Here is a 19,700-nt window from a genome sequence, read left to right on the forward strand (position 1 = left end):
TGCTCTCCAGATGAGTCTCCCCAAACCTGTTTCCTAGTACCCTCCTCCATCAGAATTCTCTCCACTGCATCTACTCTGCTTTTGTCTCCTTGCTTGTACACCTCTGTCTGCATCCTGGGGGCATGTCCCTTCTCCTTCTTTGGGCAGGGAGATGTTACTGTCTCTTCCTTCTTCTTACTGACCACTCTCCCCTCCTCCAGACCCCCTTGCCTCCACTTCCTGGTGCACAGAGTAGGTCTCTGCACTTACAGTGCCCCTGAGGGCAGTGAGCCGGTGGCAGGCTATGAGCGGAGCACCCCGAGGGAAATGCCAGTCCTGTTTCTCCATCTTATTTCTTTTCTTCCTTCCTTTCTTCCTTTTTTTTTTTTTTTTTTTTTTTTTGATGTAGCTGCAATCTTTTTTTTTTAATTTTTACTTTTTTTTTTTTCATTTATTTATTTGGTTGCTCTGGGTCTTAGTTGTGGCAGGTGGGCTCCTTAGTTTCAGCAGTCAGGCTCCTTAGTTGTGGCATGCAAACTCTTAGTTGCAGCATGTGGGATCTAGTTCCCTGACCAGAGATCGAACCCTGGCCTCCTGCACTGGGAGCATGGAGTCTTAATCACTGCACCACCAGGGAAGTCCGCATCTTATTTCTGAAAAAGACTTTGTTGGTGTTTTCAACTGAAAAAGATGATTAATTCAGCCGTGGCCTTGTTCTGTTTTTGTTCATAGATAAATTCATTTACTTGAAACCTTTTCATTTGTGTTTCCATGTCACCTGTGATTTTCCCTGCCTTCCACCCATAGCCCTGCCAGTTGGCAGGAAGAAAGCCAGCAAAACTGCTGATAAGAGGAGTATAAAGAGGGCTTGGTTCATGGCAAGGGGACAGTGGTCTACTTGCTGGCAACATGCTGCACCTGCTGGTGCTCGCCACCCTGGTCCTTTACGGTAAGTGGATCATTTGGATCACCTGGCCGGAGATCTGTAGGGAGGGGGATTGAGCGGGAGGCTTGGAAAGCTTTCCCTACGCCCAGGTCTGCTCTCTCTCCCAGGGCGGAAGGAGACTCTTCCTGTGAGTCTAGCAAAACTTTTATTCTCCTGGGGCCCATGACAGAAAAGGTCAGGGGCCTCTGGTTGACAGGTCCCTGAGCCATGAAGCAAAGAGAAGCCTCTTCCAGGGCCTGGGCTTCCCCACCCCACTACTGACAGGAAGACATCCTTAGCGAGGGCCTGGTGGCATGTGCACAGCTGTCCCTGGCCCCTGGAGAATCCACAAAGCACGGTGTTGGGATGGGTGGGGAGAGGGGAGGGGGGAGGGGGAGTAGGGAGCGGAGAGTCACCCCAGGCCAAGGGATGACCCTGAGCAAGGCTGAGACCATGAGGAGCCCCTGGGGCCTGGCCCAACCATGTGAGATGGGTCCTTCCTAGCATGCCAGAGTTCTGGGGACACGTGGGGGAAGCAGAAGGCACTTAGACTTCCCTGCTTTTCAAAAGGGGCTCAGAGAGCTCACAGCTGGGCCCCTCATTTGCTAGGGAGGAGCTGTGAGTTTGCAGACAAAGCACAACTGCCACCCGCCCTCCCACCCTGAGCTGACCCCATGCTTAGTCATCACTCACTTTTCTTCTGCCCCACAAAGGACACAGCGCCCAGGACTTTCCAGAAACCAATGCTCGGGTAGTTGGAGGGACTGAGGCCAGGAAGCATTCTTGGCCCTCTCAGGTGGGTGTTCCTTCACAGCCGCAGACTGCCAACAGAATAAGCGTCGCCCGCACCCTAATATGCCACCGTGTTGTGTATGTTTGTGTATATCCTTATCAACAGGAAGTGCTCCAACTGCCTGGATGCTAGCTTTTAAAGATGAATGGGACCAGGCTTAGGAGGTTTTTTCTAAATGCAAAAGTCTTGGAGGAAAGGATTTAAACACCAACCACACCCAGTCTCCCAGGCACACACCCAAACACAAACCACAATTACACTCCCAGCAATACCACTTGAGCCACACTAGCAAGCTTGTGTGCCAGTCCCACACCTCAGACTCTACACACCTTCACAGACAGACACACACACACCCCACTCCACGAAGTGTGTGGCACACATCCAAACACACCTCTGCCCCCAAATAGAGCACGTTGCTCGTTTGGCTATTTAAAGAGTTTCCACTTTTGAAATAGGGCAGCTAGGCTTTGATTTAAGCAATTCTAAATGTGTAAAACTGGCAAATTAACTGGTGAATAGCCATACTTTGAGAGGAATCACTGCAATTAGAATTAAATTCAATTTACAAAAGTTTGTGCCCCAATTTTCAGGGTAGAGCTATTGTATGATATGAGGTACTGGAGGAGAAGGCGTGAACTGACAAAAATAAACACTGCAGTGGTGTTTCTAAGCATCTGCTGAAGTGCAGGGATAAGGTATATCCTGACAACATTGGAGTGGAGTTCTGGGGACCTAAGCTTGTGGCTTAGGTGATGTAGCAATTCCATGGCTACATTTCCTTCCCAAGAGGGAATGGAGGTAGAAGGACTTGGGTTCTTGGCCCTTTGCAACAATATAGCGTAAGGATGCTGAGTGCACTGTGTGTATATGTCTTTACTCCCCCTTCCACATACACAGCAAACATCACCAAATGACACCTGGGCCCAGAGGCATCTGCACACCCCTTCTCAACACCACTCCAGGTAACCACTACCAACCAATCAATAGCAACTGCTCAAATGAAACCTATTCACCATCTCTAGCCCAGGAAGTTGGAGGATGTTTTGAAGGATGGCAGGAATTTAAGGAGGTAACACATGACTTGGGTCAATGCCTTTCAAGAAACACCAACCTATCCCTCTTTTCTTCTCTCCGCATCTAGATTTCCCTCCAGTACAAGTCTGGAAGTTCCTGGTATCACACCTGTGGAGGGACCCTCATCAAACAGAACTGGGTGATGACAGCTGCTCACTGTGTGGACCGGTGAGAAAAACAAAGACCAGCTTTTCTGAGGGGAAGAGTCTGGCTCTTCTGGAGGAATATGTATCTTCTGCCACTCAGGGCAAGACTTTGAGGCGGTGTTTGGGGGCCTGTGGGGAAGTAGGAGGATATAGTGAAAAGCACAGACTATGGCATCAGACAAGCTCAGGTTCAAATCCTGTCCCACCTTCTTCTAACTATGTGAACTTGGATGGCTTCCTTAGCTCTCTAAGCTCTTACTCTCTTATCTCTACCTTCTTTGTAGAATTACTGTGAGGATTATGTAGGTAAATATTAAGTGCCTAGCCAATGCCTGACTAGTAACCGTTTTTTCGTATTTATCTTGCACAGGCATTCTTAAATTTGAGCGTATATGAGAATCACCTGCGAGGCACAGATTGCTGGGCCCCACACACACAGTTGCTGATAGGGAGGTCCAGACTGAGGCCTGATAATCTGCGTTTCTAACAAGTTTCCAGGTTATACTGATGCTGCTGGTCCAGGGACCATGCTTTAAGAACTGCTGGTCTAGGACTTCCCTGGCCGTCCAGTGGTTAAGGCTTATGTTTCCAATGCAGGGGGGCGCGGGTTTGATCCCTGGTTGGGGAACTAAGATCCCACATGCTGTGTGGTGCGGCCAAAAAATTAAAAAAAGAAAAGGAAAAAGAACAACTGGTCTAGAAGTTTATATGAGCCTCAAAATCCCTCTGTGGGCTGAGAGCCATTATTTCACTTATGCTCACCACACCTCTCCTGCATTATGAGATATTCAGCCTCTGAGGCTTAGCTTAGTAAATTGGGGAAATGAAGTCTTTTTTTTTTTTTTGGCGCATGGGCTTAGTTGCTCCATGGCATGTGGGATCTTCCTGGAGCAGTGATTGAACCTGTGTCTTCTGCATTGGCAGACGGATTCTTAACCACTGCGCCACATAGGAAGCCCGGGAAAATGAAGTTGATGGTAGTCTTTGTCACTTCCACAAGACAGCAAACTGGGGATGAGAGGGTTGGTTACTTCCTCATCTTCCAGGGTCTTCCATCCTTCCTCTGCCTGGGTCAGATAAGATGGGCTCCTGTCCTAAAGATAAGATGTAAGATGGCTTCCCAACTTTTTCCCTAAGAAGGGAAAGAGAAGGATCACTCAGGGCTTCCCTCTCTCCTCCAGCCAAATGACCTTCCGTGTGGTGGCTGGAGACCACAACCTGAGCCAGAACGATGGCACTGAGCAGTACGTGAGCGTGCAGAAGATCGTGGTGCATCCCAGCTGGAACAGCAATAACGTGGCTGCAGGGTAGAAGCAAGGCCGGCTGGCCTGGGGCTGGGAGGTGGAGGGCTGACTGGCCAGCCATGGGGTCTTGGCTCCCTTCACATTCACCCAGGAGGACACTGAGAACTTCGATGTCGGAGGGCTTGAGAATGTCTGAAGATCTTTGGGATGTGTTTGAGCTCTAGGCTGGTTTGCACAATTAGATCCCCTTAGGCTCCTTCTCTGCAGTTTAATGTTCCTGTTTTCATTGTTATTTACTATTCATTTTATGGAACAGATGCCATCAGCAAAAGTAGATTTCTTAAAATGAATCTTACAAACTTTCGGAATGTTACAATGGTGGCCAATTCTAGAGTGTGGGGGTGGGGATGGTTTCAAGTAATTCGGATATTTCTGCAGAGCATTTTTTGTCTTTCTCTTGAGAACTCTCCTCTGCTACCCAAATCACAGCATTCTGCTGCTTTCTGAGTCCCCGTTCATAACTGAAAGAAGCAAGCTCCACTCCCCCCCGGGGTGCAGACGAGAGCTAGGCGACAATGCCGAGACCTCACCAGCAGGGGCCGCTGTTAAACGTACAATGTCCTACAATCCAAATGCGCAATGCCTCAAGTTTGAGGCTTGGGGATTCAGTCCCCTCCTTCTTCAAAGTCATTGGTTTCCGATTCCATGGGGACAGAAGGCTTAGGGAGGGCCGGTCCCTATGCTGACCTGAAGGGAGGCCTGGTTCCGCGAGCGAGCAGCCTCCTTTCCTCCCGCAGCTATGACATCGCCCTGCTGCGCCTGGCCCAGAGCGTTACCCTTAACAGCTACGTCAAGCTGGGTGCTCTGCCAAGCGCGGGAACCATCCTGGCTAACAACACTCCCTGCTACATCACAGGCTGGGGCAGGACCAAGAGTAAGTGGCCCGCGTTGGCACCATCCACCGCATGAATCTTGATTAAGTAGCTGAGATTCTGGGGCACTTTTTCTGTGGTCCTAGGTGTTCGCAGCCAAAGACCAGGAGCCAAAGGAACCAGAGATAAAATATTGTTTCACGAAATCAAGCTAAGAACAAGCCAAACCAAAAAAAAAGGCACCTTACCTCAGAGAGTATTTTGTACCAAACTCTCATTTTATTTTTTTAAATGTTTATTTATTTTCATTTATTTATTTTTATTCTTGGCTGCGTCTGGTCTTAGTTGTGGCACCCGGGATCTTTGTTGCGGCACACGGGATCTTTGTTGCGGCATCTTTCCTTGCAGTGCGCAGGATCTTCACTGCGGTGCATGGGCTTCTCTCTAGTTGTGGCATGCTGGCTCCCGAGCACGTGGGCTCTGTAGTTGCAGCACACAGGCTTCTCTAGTTGAGACACGTGGGCTTAGTTGCCCCATGACATGTGGGATCTTAGTTCCCTGACCAGGGATTGAACCTGCATCCCCTGCATTGGAAGGCAGATTCTTTACCACTGGACCATCAGGGAAGTCCCTGGCCCACTCATTTTATCCATAAGGAAACTGAGGTCCAAAGAAATTAAAGACCTTGTTCAAGATCACATGACTAGGGACTTCCCTGGTGGTCCAGCGGTTAAGACTCCATGCTCCCAGGGGGCGTGGGTTCAATCCCTGGTCAGGGAACTATATCGGGCATGGCTCAACTAAGAGCCTGCATGGTGCAACTAAAGATCCCGCATGCCACAACTGAAGACCCCACATGCTGCAACAAAGATCCTGTGTGTCTCAACAAAGACCTGGCACAGCCAAATAAATATTTAAAAAAAAAAAAAAGGTCACATGACTAGTTAGTAACTAGTTAGCTGGGGCCAGAATGCAGGTATTCTGGCTCCCACTTTGGTGATCATTACACCATCATGCTACCTCCATACAGTCACTAGGTTGTGGGTTAGCGTGAATGAGCCAGTGGTGGCCGCAGGTCCAGAGAAGTCAAGGCAGAGGCCTCAGCCCTCTTCCGGTCAATCATGGGAAAGTCATTAGAAGACATGGAAAGGTGGAGAGACTATGAGAAGAGAGTTAACAAGGGCAGAGACAGCAGGCCTGACATAGAAGGCTGTTAGCCGTCAGGCAGGATCTGAGCTCTGGAGGAGAGGCAAGGCCTCGCTGTGAGCAGCTGGTCTACTGGGAAAACCAGGGGCTGAGAGAGACATGCTTCTAATCCAGCTCTGCTCTCAGTTCACTTAATGTCACTGTGGTTCAGTTTCCTGATCCATATATACGATGAAAGGGTTGTTGTAAGGATTCAAAGAAGTAATTCATGTGCAAAGGCTCTGAAAAGTCAAAAAATCCAAATAAAGGAAAGCTGCACGAAGCTCTTAAGAAATGGCAACAGGGGTGCATAGTCCCAGTTCTGCTTCATGGGGTTTACAATGTAAGGAGGAAGCAGGATAGACAGATAGATTATTAACGAATAAGACCATTCTAGTTACTTAACTAAGGTATCCATGAGTTTAAGAAAAAAAAGAAAGAAAAAAAGCAGGCATAGGATTAGTGGTTTGGAAGCTGGGAAGAGTAGTCAAGGAGGACTCCCTGAAGGAAGGTTCCTGTAGCTTTCCTATACAGAGAGATAAAAGGAGGATCTATGACATGCAATGGGCAGAGAAAAGGAGCTTGCCCTGATTTCAGCTTTCATCAGAGCTTGGGAAGGTTTGGTTAGATGTGGAAGATTTTTCCCTGGATAGCATCTGGGGCTAACCTCCAGTGCTGTGTGTCCTGTTCAGCCAATGGGCAGCTGGCCGAAGCCCTGCAGCAGGCTTACCTGCCCTCCGTGGACTATGCCACCTGCTCCAGCTCCTCCTACTGGGGCTCCACCGTGAAGACCACCATGGTGTGCGCTGGAGGAGACGGAGTTCGCTCTGGATGCCAGGTGAACACAGGCAGGAAGTGTCAGAAGTCTCACCCCAGGTCCCTCCCCTCTCTGCCTCCCACCCCCCACCTTTTACTCACCTCCTGTTCCACACCTGCTCCCACTCCTATGTATAGACTCAACTTTCTAGTCTAGTGTCTGAATGAGCATGATTCTGTGCTAGTAAGACTATATTCACACTCTCAAAGTTGAAAGGAGCCTTAAAATTCATCTTGCCTGATGCCTGCACCTCAAGAGTGTGTATGTGGCCCCACATTTGTGTGTTGGTACATGTGAGTGTTTTTTAGAAGTCATTTGTGCCCTTGGGACTTCCCTGTCGGTACATTAGTGAAGACTCTGTGCTTCCAAGGCAGGGGGCACCGGATTGATCCCTGGCCCAGGAACTAAGATTCCCACATACCACGTAGTACGGCAAAAAAAAAAAAGAGAGAGAGAGAAAACCAAAAACAGAAGTTATTTGTGCCTTAGATTTTTAATGGCTACAGCGGAGCTAGGCCTGGAGTGGTTGTAATTGTGTATAAAGTAGCTCCCATCCCATCAACCCCAATTTTCCTATAGCTCCTTTACCACCACCCATTTGACCCAGTAGTATTGATAGCAGTATGTATACAGGTCAATATGATAAGGGAAAGTGCACTAAATAGTTTTATAATGATCTATATCTGTATCTATATATAGATATAATAGAATAGAATATATATAATAGAATCGTCTTCTATTTAGACCAGATCAATCAGCAATACACCATCTTACAGATTTCTTAGTGCAGTTCAACAAATGTTCTTGACTATCTCCTAAATGCTAGGCACTATCTTTGATTGATCTTCATATCAAAGATACAAAAGATACAAAGATGAATATAAACACAGTATCTGTTTGGGGAAAAAATTCATAAAGGAATAATATGTCATGACACATGAAAAATATAAAATTTCAACGTTCTTTAAAAAAAGTGTTATTGGAACACAGCCTTACTTGTTCATTACGTATTGTTTATGGCTGCTTCCATGGAGTTGAACAGTTGCAAGAGAGGCTATATGGCCTGCAATGCCTGAGATATTTACTCTTTGGCTATTTACAGAAAAAGTTTGCTGACCTCTGGGCTAGAACATAAACTATTACCATACTAGGGAATGTCAGGAGATGACACTAGAGACAGGTAGAAACCACATGACTTAGGAGGACGTGTCATGCTTGGGGACATGAACCTTTAGGCACTGGGAAACCACTGAAGAGTTTTAACAGGACAACAGCATGATCAGATTCTCCTTTTATTTATTTTATTTAAAAATATTTATTTACTTATTTATTTATTTTGTTGCACTGGGTTTGTTGCAGGCGGGCTCCTTAGTTGCAGCTCCAGAGCTCCTTAGTTGTGGCACACAAACTCTTAGTTGCCACATGCATGTGGGATCTAGTTCCCTGACCAGGGATTGAACCCGGGCCCCCAGCATTGGAAGCACAGAGTCTTAATCACTGCGCCACCAGGGAAGTGTCTGATGACAAGGTAAGCACGTTTTTGAAGAGGGCAAAATTAGCAGGGAGACTGCCTTTAGGAGACTATTGCAATTACATAGGCAAGAAATCTGAGGGCCCGAAGTAGGGCAGATGGAGGATCGGGAATGACTTTCAGGCATCTGATTTAAGTGATCTGGGGGAGGGGTTTGCTGCCTCCAATGAGACAAGGATTTGGGAGGGAAAGTGATGGTTATGGACAAGTTGAGTCTGAGATCCCAGTGGGACTTTCAGTTATAGTTAACTGGTAAGAAACTAGATATAAAGAAAATGGAGCATGGAGGAGAAAGCTGGGATAGAGGTAAGCTTAACAGGAAATGAAATCCCTCAAACTCCCATACCCCCTACTCTCCACCTCCCCCAGGGAAAAGTGGTAGAATGAGAAAACAAAAACAAAAACAGTGAGTTGGAGGAAGAACTGTGATGGCATAAATATCTGAGTGCTTCAGGGATAGGTGGAGGACAAAGAACCCATAAGGATCTAAAAAAGAAATGAGAGAGAAACAGTAAATAAAGGTTTTACAAAATCTCAGGAAATACTGATAGGTCATCACACAGTATACAGTGCAGCCAGGAGCCACAGTAAAAAAAAAAGTGGCTACTTTGGGTCACTGATAACAATGGCCAGAACAGTTTCAGTGGAGTGGTGAGGGCAGAAGCTTGACTGAAGGGTAAGGAATGAAGAGGCAACACTGGGTCATTTGTAGAGATGTGAATGGACTTAGAGTCTGTCGCACAGAGTGAAGTAAGTCACAGAGAGAAAAATAAATATTGTATGTTAATGCATATACGTAGAATCCAGAAAAATGGTACAGATGAACATACCTGCAGGGCAGGAATAGAGACGCAGACATAGAGAACGGACATGTGGACACAGCAGCGGAAGGGGAGGGAGGGATGAACTGGGAGATTAGGACTGACATATATACACTACTATGTATAAAATAGCTAGCTGCTGGGAACCTGGTGTATAGCACAGGGAGCTCTCAGTTCGGTGCTCTGTGATGACCTAGTTGGGTGGGATGGGAGTGGGGTGAGGGTGGGAGGGAGGTCCAAGAGGGAAGGGATATGCGTATACATTTAGCTGATTCACTTCATTGTACAGCAGAAACTAACACAACATTGTAAAGCAATTATACTCCAATTAAAAAGAAAAGAAACATAGCAAAGAGCATTGAATACTCTTTCAAGAATCTAAGATGAACGTGAGGAATTTTAAAAGTCTGGTAGCTTTAAGGAGAATGAAAGTCATGGAGGGGGTGGATCTTTTAAAAGAGAAGAAAATTTGAGTGTGTTTCTGGGCAGAGAGGAAAGGATCCTGTAGAGTCAGAGGGAGGGAATAAGTGGATGACACAAGATCTCAGAGGAGAAGGACGAGATGAACCAAGAGCTCAGGTGGAGCTGGCCTTGAACAGAAGAGGGGCACAGAAATGTGCATGGATGTGAAATGTGCATGGATGTGAAATGTGCAGGCTGGGTAGCTGGAAGTTGGCAGGTGTTCTGCAATATTGCTTCTATTTACTCATGAACTAGGAGTCGGATTAAATGCCGAATAGGAAGGGGCAAGGATTGTTTGGGTCTGGATTAATTAAGGTGAATGGGAGAAAGACTGGCTTCCATGGTGTTACTGATAGGCTGCGGTTGGAGACTATGCAATAATCATATGGGTGTATGGGTCACTGCATTCAAAGATCTAGTTCTAGGGAATGGGTTAATCCAGGGCTGGGTTTTCATGCATTACTGGAACATAAAGACAGGATTGCAGATCAAATGCAAGCTCCAAGCTAGGTAGAGGAGGAAGAGAAGCCAGAGGAGGCTGGTAGGCTGGCTGAAATAGTAGAATCAAAGAATAAAGGGTTGTTTGTGAGCACTGAGAAGTATGGAAGTAAGGTGACCAACTCACCCCAGTTTTCCCAGGACTTCCCCAGGGTTGACTGAAAAAACAAAACAAAATAAAAAATGATGAACACATAAATCAAGCTCTTACAGGTCCTCACCAGCCGCCTTCACCTATAACCTCTTTTTTTGTATTTTATGAATTTATTTATTTTATTTATTTATTAGCTGTGTTGGGTCTTCGTTGCTGTGCATGGGCTTTCTCAATTGCAGTGAGTGGGGGCTACTCTCTTCAGTGAGTGGTGCGTGGGCTCAGTAGTTGTGGCACACAGGCTTTGTTGCCCCGCGGCATGTGGGATCATCCCGGACCAGCTCCTGAACGTGTATCTCCTGCATTGGCAGGCGGATTCTTAACCACTGTGCCACGGGGGAGGTCCCCACCTATAATCTCTTAAGGTTTACTCTTTCTGAGTTTAATTCACTTTCCTCTGCTCTCTCTCAAGGACTTGAAGGCTGAAAAAGTAGAGTACTTTTCTTCTGGCTGCCACTCCAGATTGGCAATTAGCTGAGGCGATTTGTCTCCAGATCTCTTCCCACTGGAATTTCCCAAATACTGTGTCTTTGTTTTCTGGGCTTTCAGATTTCTGGGTCCCCAGGCCTTCTCAGAATGGATTCACTAAATTCCTCTCACCTCAATCCGCCCTCTCCCACTGAGCTCTTTCCCAGCTCTTCCTTCCGCCCTAAAGTCCTCAGCCACAGCCTCCAGCTCTACAGAGCCTTTGTTTCTTTCCAGGTCAGTTAGCATAAGAAAATAGTATGATATACAATTCAATTCTATTCCATTCCTCTAGTTTAGAAATACTCTCAAACCCCTATTAGAATTTGGGTGGAAGATACTTAAACTGTCTTGTTTTGTATTGAGTACAATAATCTAAAGGAAGCATCTTCTTTTCCTAAACATAGTTGGGGTGGAGTACAGCTGTTTCCTTTTTAAAAGAATTATCCCCAGTTTGATCTTTTGATCTCTTTCCCTAGTTCTTTTTTTTTTTTAAGTTTTAATTTTTATTGAAGCTATGTGTATTAAACTGCTTAAGGTGGCAAATAAAACTATGAGGCTTAATAATGGGAAAGAATAATTGTGTTCCTGCTACCCCCTTGAGTTCTCCTTCCCTTGGGGGGACCACTTTCAGCTCTTCAGCTGATTTCTTTCGGTGTTTACCTCCAGCTCTCTAAAAGCATATACTTATGTTTCCACTTAATTGTTTAGTTCAGGCATTATGCAAAATGTGAAATCTCTCTTCCTTTTACACATATATACCTGCCCTTCAAGCATGAACTTTTCTGATCCCCACCTCAACCTCCCCAAATAATTTTGGTTAAATTAACATTTAGTATTTATTATAATTATGTAAAATACTATTCCCTGAATAATTTTGTTTTCCCTGGAGTTAATAATTGGGTTTTTTTTTAATTTGCATAATATATACTCAACTTACCACCACTTCAGCCTCAAACTCTCCACTAATTTGTAAGTGATCTATATTATCTTCTCTTGACCCTAGTGTTCTGTCTTCGTATGGGTCTATTTGCATTCATTTTGAGGAACACATAGTGGGTTTCTTCATTCTGGAAACTCCAGACCTTTGGTTCTGAAAATGTTTGTTTATTGATGATTTCCTGCCCTCCATTTTTATTTTCTTATTTTCTCTCTATATAGTTTGTCTACTTTATCTCCTAATCCAATCTTTCATTGCTACTATCATATTCATAATTTCCAAAGGCTCTTTTTGTTTTCTGAATGCTCTAATAGCTTGCTGTTTTTTGTATCATAGATGCAATATTAATCATACTTTTGTTGCTTATAGTCTTCTCCCTGCATATTCTTGGTTGCCTTCATTTTTAGTTTATTTCTTTCTCTTTGTTTTGATCTTTGTTTTAAAAAAAATTTTTTTTTAAATTTTTATTGGAGTATAGTTGATTTACAATGTTGTGTTAGTTTCAGCTGTACAGCTAAGTGAGTCAGTTATACATATCCACATATCCACTCTTTTTTTTATTTCTTTCCCATATAGGCCATTACAGAGTATTGAGTAGAGTTCCCTGTGCCACGCAGTAGGTTCTTATTAGTTATCTATTTTATATGTAGTAGTGTGTATATATCAATCCCAGTCTCCCAATTTATCCCTCCCCATCTAATCCCCTAGTAACCACATGTATGTTTTCGACATCTGTAACTTTACTTCTGTTTTGTAAATAAGTTCATATGAACCCTTTTTTTAGATTCTACATATAAGCGATATCATTTATTATTTGTCTTTCTGTCTTACTTCCCTCAGGATCTTTATTTTTATATTGAGGTTTTCTTCAGATGTTTGGTCATCCTTGACCATCTGCTTTTATTTCAGAGTGGGACAGTGAAGAGCTGATAGGTAACTCTGAGCCTTAGGTGGGGTTCATCTATAGTGAACTGCTTTGTCAGGTGATCTGGCTAGGCCATTTCATTGGGGAACTTCAAACATTAGTATCTTTAGGTCTTCCCTTTAGTGTTGGTCAGATTCTCCAGGGAGATATCTTCTAATTTTATGACTGGAATCACAGAACTAACATTCTGGGAACTGAGTAAGGAAAAGAGTGTCAAGGTCACAATCTATAAACTCAGGTTCCTCTGATTCTAAGCCCTAGCACTATTTTTTTTAAGCTCTTTATTGGAATAGAATTGCTTTACACTCTTGTACCAGTTTGTGAGGTACACCAAAGTGAATCAGCTGTATTTATACATATAGCCCCATATCCCCTCCCTCCCACGATTCCCTCCCACCCTCCCTGTCCTGGCCCTCTAAGGCATCACCCATCATCGAGTTGATCTCCCTCTGTTATACAGCAACTTCCCACTAGCTATCTACTTTCCAGTTGGTAGTGTAAATATGTCTATGCTGCTCTCTCACTTCGCCCCAGCTTCCCCTTCGCCCCCACCCAACCCCGTGTCCTCCAGTCCGTTCTCTGCATCTGTATCCTTATTCTTGCCCTGTCACTGGGTTCATCAGTACCATTTTTTTTAGATTATGTATGTATGAGTTAGCATACAGTATTTGTTTTTCTCTTTCTGGCTTACTTCACTCTGTATGACAGACTCTAGGTCTATCCACCTCATTACATATAGCTCCATTTCATTCCTTTTTATGGCTGAGTAACATTCCATTGTATATGTGTGCCACATCTTCTTTATCCATTCATCTGTTGATGGGCATTTAGGTTTCTTCCATGTCCTGGCTATTGTAAATAGTGCTGCAATAAACATTATGATACATGTTTCTTTTGGGATTATGGTTTTCTCTGGATATATGCCCAGGAGTGGGATTACTGGATCATATGGTAGTTCTATTTTTAGTTTTTTAAGGAACCTCTAAACTGTTCTCCATAGTGGCTGTACCAACTTACATTCCCACCAACAGTGCAGGAGGGTTCCCTTTCCTCCATACCCTCTCCAATATTTATTGTTTCTAGATTTTGTCATGATGGCCATCCTAACTGGTGTGAGGTGATACCTCATGGTGGCTTTGACTTGCATTTCTCTGATGATTGGTGATGTTGAGCATCTTTTCATGTGTGTGTTGGCCATCTGTATGTCTTCTTTGGAGAAATGTCTATTTACTCTTCTGCCCATTTGTGGATTGGGTTATTTGCTTTTTTTTTTTTTTTTTTTTTTCCTTGGCGCACGGGCTTAGTTGCTCCGCGGCATGTGGGATCTTCCTGGAGCAGGGCTTGAACCCATGTCCCCTGCATTGGGAGGCAGATTCTTAACCACTGCGCCACCTAGGAAGCCCTATTTGCTTTTTTGATATTAAGCTGCATGAGCTGCTTGTATATTTTGGAGATTAATCCTTTGTCCGTTGCTTCGTTGGCAAGTATTTTTTTCCATTCTGAGGGTTGTCTTCTTGTCATGTTTATCGTTTCTTTCACTGTGCAAAAGCTTTTAACTTTCATTGGGTCCCATTTGTTTCTTCTTGATTTTATTTCCATGATTCTAGGAGGTGGGTCAAAAAGGATCTTGCTTTGATGGATGTCATAGAGTGTTCTGCCTATGTTTTCCTCTAGGAGTTTTATAGTGTCTGGCCTTACATGTAGGTCTTTCATCCATTTGGAGTTTATTTTTGTGTATGGTGTTAGGAAGTGTTCTAATTTCATTCTTTTACATGTTGCTGTCCAGTTTTCCCAGCACCGCTTATTGAAGAGGCTCTCTTTTTTTCCATTGTATATTCTTGCCTCCTTTGTCAAAGATAAGGTGCCCATATGTTCTTGGGTTTACCTCTGGGTTCTCTATGCTGTTCCATTGATCTTCCTTTCTATTTTTGTGCCAGTACCATACTGTCTTGATCACTGTGGCTTTGTAGTATAGTTTGAAGTCAGGAAGCCTAATTCCACCAACTCCATCTTTCCTTCTCAAGATTGCTGTGGCTATTCGGGGTTTTTTGCATTTCCATACATATCGTAAGATTTCTTGTTCTAGTTCTGTGAAAAATGCAGTTTGGTAATTTGATAGGGATTGCATTGAATCCGTAAATTGCTTTGGGTAGTATAGTCATTTTCACAATGTTGATTCTTCCAATCCAAGTACATGGTATGTCTCTCCATCTATTTGTATCGTTTTTGATTTCTTTCATCAGTGTCTTAAAGTTTTCTGCATACAGGTCTTTTGCCTCCTTAGGCAGGTTTATTCCTAGGTATTTTATTCTTTTTGTTGCAATGGTAAATGGGAGAGTTTCCTTAATTTCTCTTTCTGCTTTTTCGTTGTTAGTGTATAGGAATGCAAGAGATTTCTGCACATTAATTTTGTATCCTGCTACTTTTTTAGTAAATTCATCAATTAGTGCTAGCAGTTTTCTGGTAGAATCTTTAGGGTTTTCTATGTATAATATCATGTCATATGCAAAGAGTGACAATTTTACTTCTTTTCCAATTTGGATTCTTTTTGTTTCACTTTCTTCTCTGATTGCTGTGGCTAATACTTCCAAAACTATGTTGAATAATAATGGTGAGAGTGGACACCCTTGTCTTGTTCCTGTTCTTAGAGGGAATTCTTTCAGTTTTTCCCCATTTAGAACGATGTTGGCTTTTGGTTTCTCATATATGGCTTTTATTATGTTGAGGTAATTTCCTTCTATGCCCATTTTCTGGAGAGTTTTTATCATAAATGGATGTTGAATTTTGTCAAAGGCTTTTTCTGCATCTATTGAGATTATCATATGGTTTTTATCCTTCAGTTTGTTGGTATGATGTACCACATTGATTGATTTGCGTATATTGAAGAATCCTTGCATTTCAGGGATAAACCCCACTTGATCATGGTGTATGATCTTTTTAATGTGCTGTTGGATTCTGTTAGCTAGTATTTTGTTGAGGATTTTTGCATCTATATTCAGTGATATTGGCCTGTAGTTTTCTTTTTCTTGTGACATCTTTGCCTGGTTTTGGTATCAGGGTGATGGTGGCCTCGTAGAATGAGTTTGGGAGTGTTCCTCCTTCTGTTATATTTTGGAAGAGTTTGAGAAGGATGCCCTAGCACTATTGACTTAAAAAAAAAAGCACAACATGAGAGTTGTAAGTTAAGTTTTATCTGGGGCAAAATGAGGACTGCAGCCTGGGAGACAGCATTCCAGATAGCTCTGAGAAACTGTTCCAAAGAGGCAAGGGGGAAGCTCAGTATATATGTGGTTTTGGTGAAAGGGAAAAACATGAATCAGGCATATATTGTTTACAGAAGGTTACAGCTAGTCACAAGGAGCAATTGTCACCATGAAGGATTTTAGTGATTTTCTAGATATGAGGAGATACAAGAATTGGGCTCATAAGGTTGGCTCCTGAAAATATCTATCTAAAGACTTGTTCTGACAGTTTTTCACAGAGCACAGAGTGCCTCATATCAGCTCTCCACCCTGAACACCTTTCAGGGAGGCGTTGCCAGTCAGCAGCTGCAGCAGCACATGATTTAATCTTTGTAGAGGTAGATGGCAAGTGCCAATTGTAGTTGATACATGTAACTATTACCCAATACATCACTTTCTCTTCTCTTTACCCCACTTGAGTTTAACATGTTTTGACTACCTACCCTGTGTCTAAATGCTAAGTCTAACTAGACCCATTGGTCTGAATTCTGGGGATAAATAAATCATTAGAACATCCTATTTCCCCCACCCCAGGTTTAATTTAAGTCAGTAACAGCTACTGAGCTTAAGATGTTCAAAGCTCTATGCTAGCATTGTGGAGAAGAAAATGCCAGTAAGATGTAGTTCCTGTCTCAAGAAGCTCACAGATAAGTGTGGGAGGTAGAAACAAATTATAAAACCAAAATACAAGGTAGAACATGACATAAGTGCTGCAGAAGAAAAGAAGAAGTACTATGATTGTTTAGAAAGGAAGAGGAGATTCATCTTGATTGTGGGATATGAAGGAAGCGGGTATTTGAATTGGAGCTTTTAAATAGTACAGGATTTTACAGACAGAGATGGGGATGGGTGGGGTGTAAGCATAAATAAAGGCCCAAAGATCAAAACATCTAAAGTTTTAGAACTCTGTTTCTCCTCTTTGCAGGGTGATTCTGGGGGCCCCCTTCATTGCTCGGTGAGTGGCCAGTATACTGTCCATGGTGTGACCAGCTTTGTGTCCAGCCTGGGCTGTAATGTCTCCAAGAAGCCCACAGTCTTCACCCGGGTCTCTGCTTACATCTCTTGGATGAATAACGTGAGTCCTCTCAAATGATGGGTTGAAATAATCACCTGGAGACCCATGCACTTGCTGGGGTGGGGAGCAAAAGTTGGGCAGGGCAAACCATCATCTTCCTCACCACATTCAAATGTTTATTCCTTTCTCTTTCCGCATAGTGCACTTTCCCTTGATAATGCTACCATTGTGAGCTCCCCTTCACATACCCACTAATCAGGCTTCACCGTATTGTTTACTGCTTAGAGTAAGGTGGTGGCAAAAGTGATCTGAACCAGGTACATATCGGTGCTGTCCAAAGTCAAAAACAAGGGAAAATTGGCTTCAGAAAGGCCTGCAGCTCCTGGGCATGGGCAGAGGCACTAACATTCTCCCCAACCAGTTCTTCCTAAGGACATCAAGAGAATTTGCTCTACCCTTTAGAAAGAGGTTTTACCACCTTAAACAATGCTCGAGGGTTAGGTGAGACTCTACCTACACTGCCCTGGTGGTAGAGCCTCACAGTCATCTCGCCTGTGTCCTCCAGCCTTCAAACACATTCCAGAGTCTTCTGGCATGAACCCTGACTCACAACCAGTTCAGGTCTGCCCTTGCCACTAAGTCCTGACTATGTGCCTATAACATTGAATTGTCCTGACACAGCTGAGAACTACTTCCTGTCCCCCACTTTCTCAACTCCCCATAAACCCAGTACAGGGCCATATTCAACTGGGAGACCTGAAAAAAAAAAGAAAGGAGGTGGGCAAAGTTGCTAACAGGATATAACCGGATTTTCCTTCAGGTCATTGCCAGCAACTGAACATTTTCCTGAGTCCAACAGCCTTCCCAAGGTGATTCTTAGATCCACAGCTGGACTTGAGCCCATCAAGGAAAAACCATTCTAAGAGACTCTTGAGCCAGATTCAGAAAAGCAAATAAAATTGAATATACATATCACCGCGTGTCTTTTTATTTGTAATTAAGCCCTCTAGGGAAGTGAGTTATGGGGCCTGAGTTGGATTTCACCACATTTCTGGGTCACAAACTAAGCCAAGTGAGGGTGGTCTACCCATGGATCTACCCATCCATTAATCTGCCCCTCCTCCCATGCATATTTGCTATGTTAAAAGGCACAGGGACTTCCCTGGTGGCACAGTGGTTAAGAATCCGCCTGCCAACGTAGGGGACACGGGTTTGATCCCTGGTCTGGGAAGATCCCACATGCTGAGGAGCAACTAAGCCTGTGAACCACAACTACTGAGCCTACGTTCTAGAGCCTGAGAGCCATAACTACTGAAGCCCATGCACCTAGAGCCAGTGCTCTGCAACAAGAGAAACCACCACAATAAGAAGCCCGCACATGGCACTGCAACAAAGAGTGGCTCCCATTCACCGCAACTAGAGAAAAAAAAATGGCACAGAGGGCTTTAAAACATTCCTGAGTGACTAAATGTGGCCTGACTCTCCCAGGTAGACTGTGGGCTCATCCTTCTTTTGTTTCAGTGCCTAGAACAGTGCTCACCCCAAGGTTCTGAATCATGGCAACTACGAGGATACATTAGGGACAGGAGTATAGGATTAGGTGGTAGGTCAGATGCCAATGAAAGTGACAAATTAGAAAGGAGATAGAGAGGAAAGAATAGAAAAAAGGAGAAAAGAAGATATGGAACAAAGAAAGGAAAGGGTTGGTGGGAAAATAATATGAGGCCTCAAACTAAGTATGAGTCAGCACTTCAAGACTGGGACTAAAATAGACAACCGGATCCTGGGTTCTATAAACCACAGAGAACTGGGAAGCTGATAATTCTGTACTTTCCTGGCCAGGGCTCAGTCTGTTAGAGTGGCCTACGATAGAGTGAAGAGGGAACTGAAAGGAGAAGGCTAAAAGGATGAGATGCAGCTTTTCATAGCAATCACTGAGGACCGGACAAGAGGGACCAGGATAGTTAACATTATAGCAGGAGAAACTGGCTAAGACCGGTCTTGCAACTTAGAGGCTGCTTTGTCAGCATAGGCCTCTAGAACTGTGTATACACCAAAAGAAGCTGGGCTAGACAGGACACCATTATTCTCATCTCACTTCTACCACTGAGGAACTGGGTAACCTTGGGCAAGTCACCAGCCTTTTCTATTACTCAATTTCCCTGAGTAACTTTAGAAGTTAACTTTTAAAGATTTTTTTCTGCTCTAATACTACATGATTTGGTGACTACCAATTTCAGTTCCCAAGGAATTGGCACTGAAGAGGGTTTCTTAGGAAGTGTAACAGGGAAAAACAAAATTTGACTCCTTGTTGGATCTTTTACTTTAACCTTTGCTTTTCGTTGCTTTTGTTATCATAATCATACCTAACGGCCTGCCTCAGGGAACCCTGCCCCTCTGCCTATATGTTAAACTAAAGTGACTTTGTTCGGCTCACAGGGAGACAGTCTGACACTGGCCACCTGTGAAGGGCTGCAGAAAAGAAGAAATTAATACATTCTCTCCCCATACTGGCCAAGCCAAGAGATATTTTGCAAAACTAATGGCCTTTTTACTTTACTTCCTCACCTCTTCCTCCTCTCTGTTCTATAAAAGAAACTGGTATCCAGGCCCCG

At 44.0% G+C, this 19,700-nt stretch overlaps 1 protein-coding gene across 1 annotated transcript; it reads left to right on the forward strand.

The window, feature by feature from the left end:
- Nucleotides 1-365: 365 nt before the first annotated feature.
- On the forward strand, nt 366-18,035 carry CELA1 (chymotrypsin like elastase 1). Its single transcript, XM_057702299.1, has 8 exons — nt 366-928; nt 1,618-1,700; nt 2,839-2,939; nt 4,099-4,224; nt 4,959-5,095; nt 6,911-7,056; nt 16,996-17,145; nt 17,906-18,035. The coding sequence occupies exons 1-8, from the start codon at nt 889-891 to the stop codon at nt 17,921-17,923; spliced, it is 801 nt and encodes a 266-aa protein (XP_057558282.1). The 5' UTR covers nt 366-888; the 3' UTR covers nt 17,924-18,035.
- Nucleotides 18,036-19,700: the final 1,665 nt, after the last annotated feature.

The sequence above is a fragment of the Hippopotamus amphibius genome, chromosome 12 (assembly GCF_030028045.1).
Source record: "Hippopotamus amphibius kiboko isolate mHipAmp2 chromosome 12, mHipAmp2.hap2, whole genome shotgun sequence".
Lineage (NCBI taxonomy): Eukaryota > Metazoa > Chordata > Mammalia > Artiodactyla > Hippopotamidae > Hippopotamus > Hippopotamus amphibius.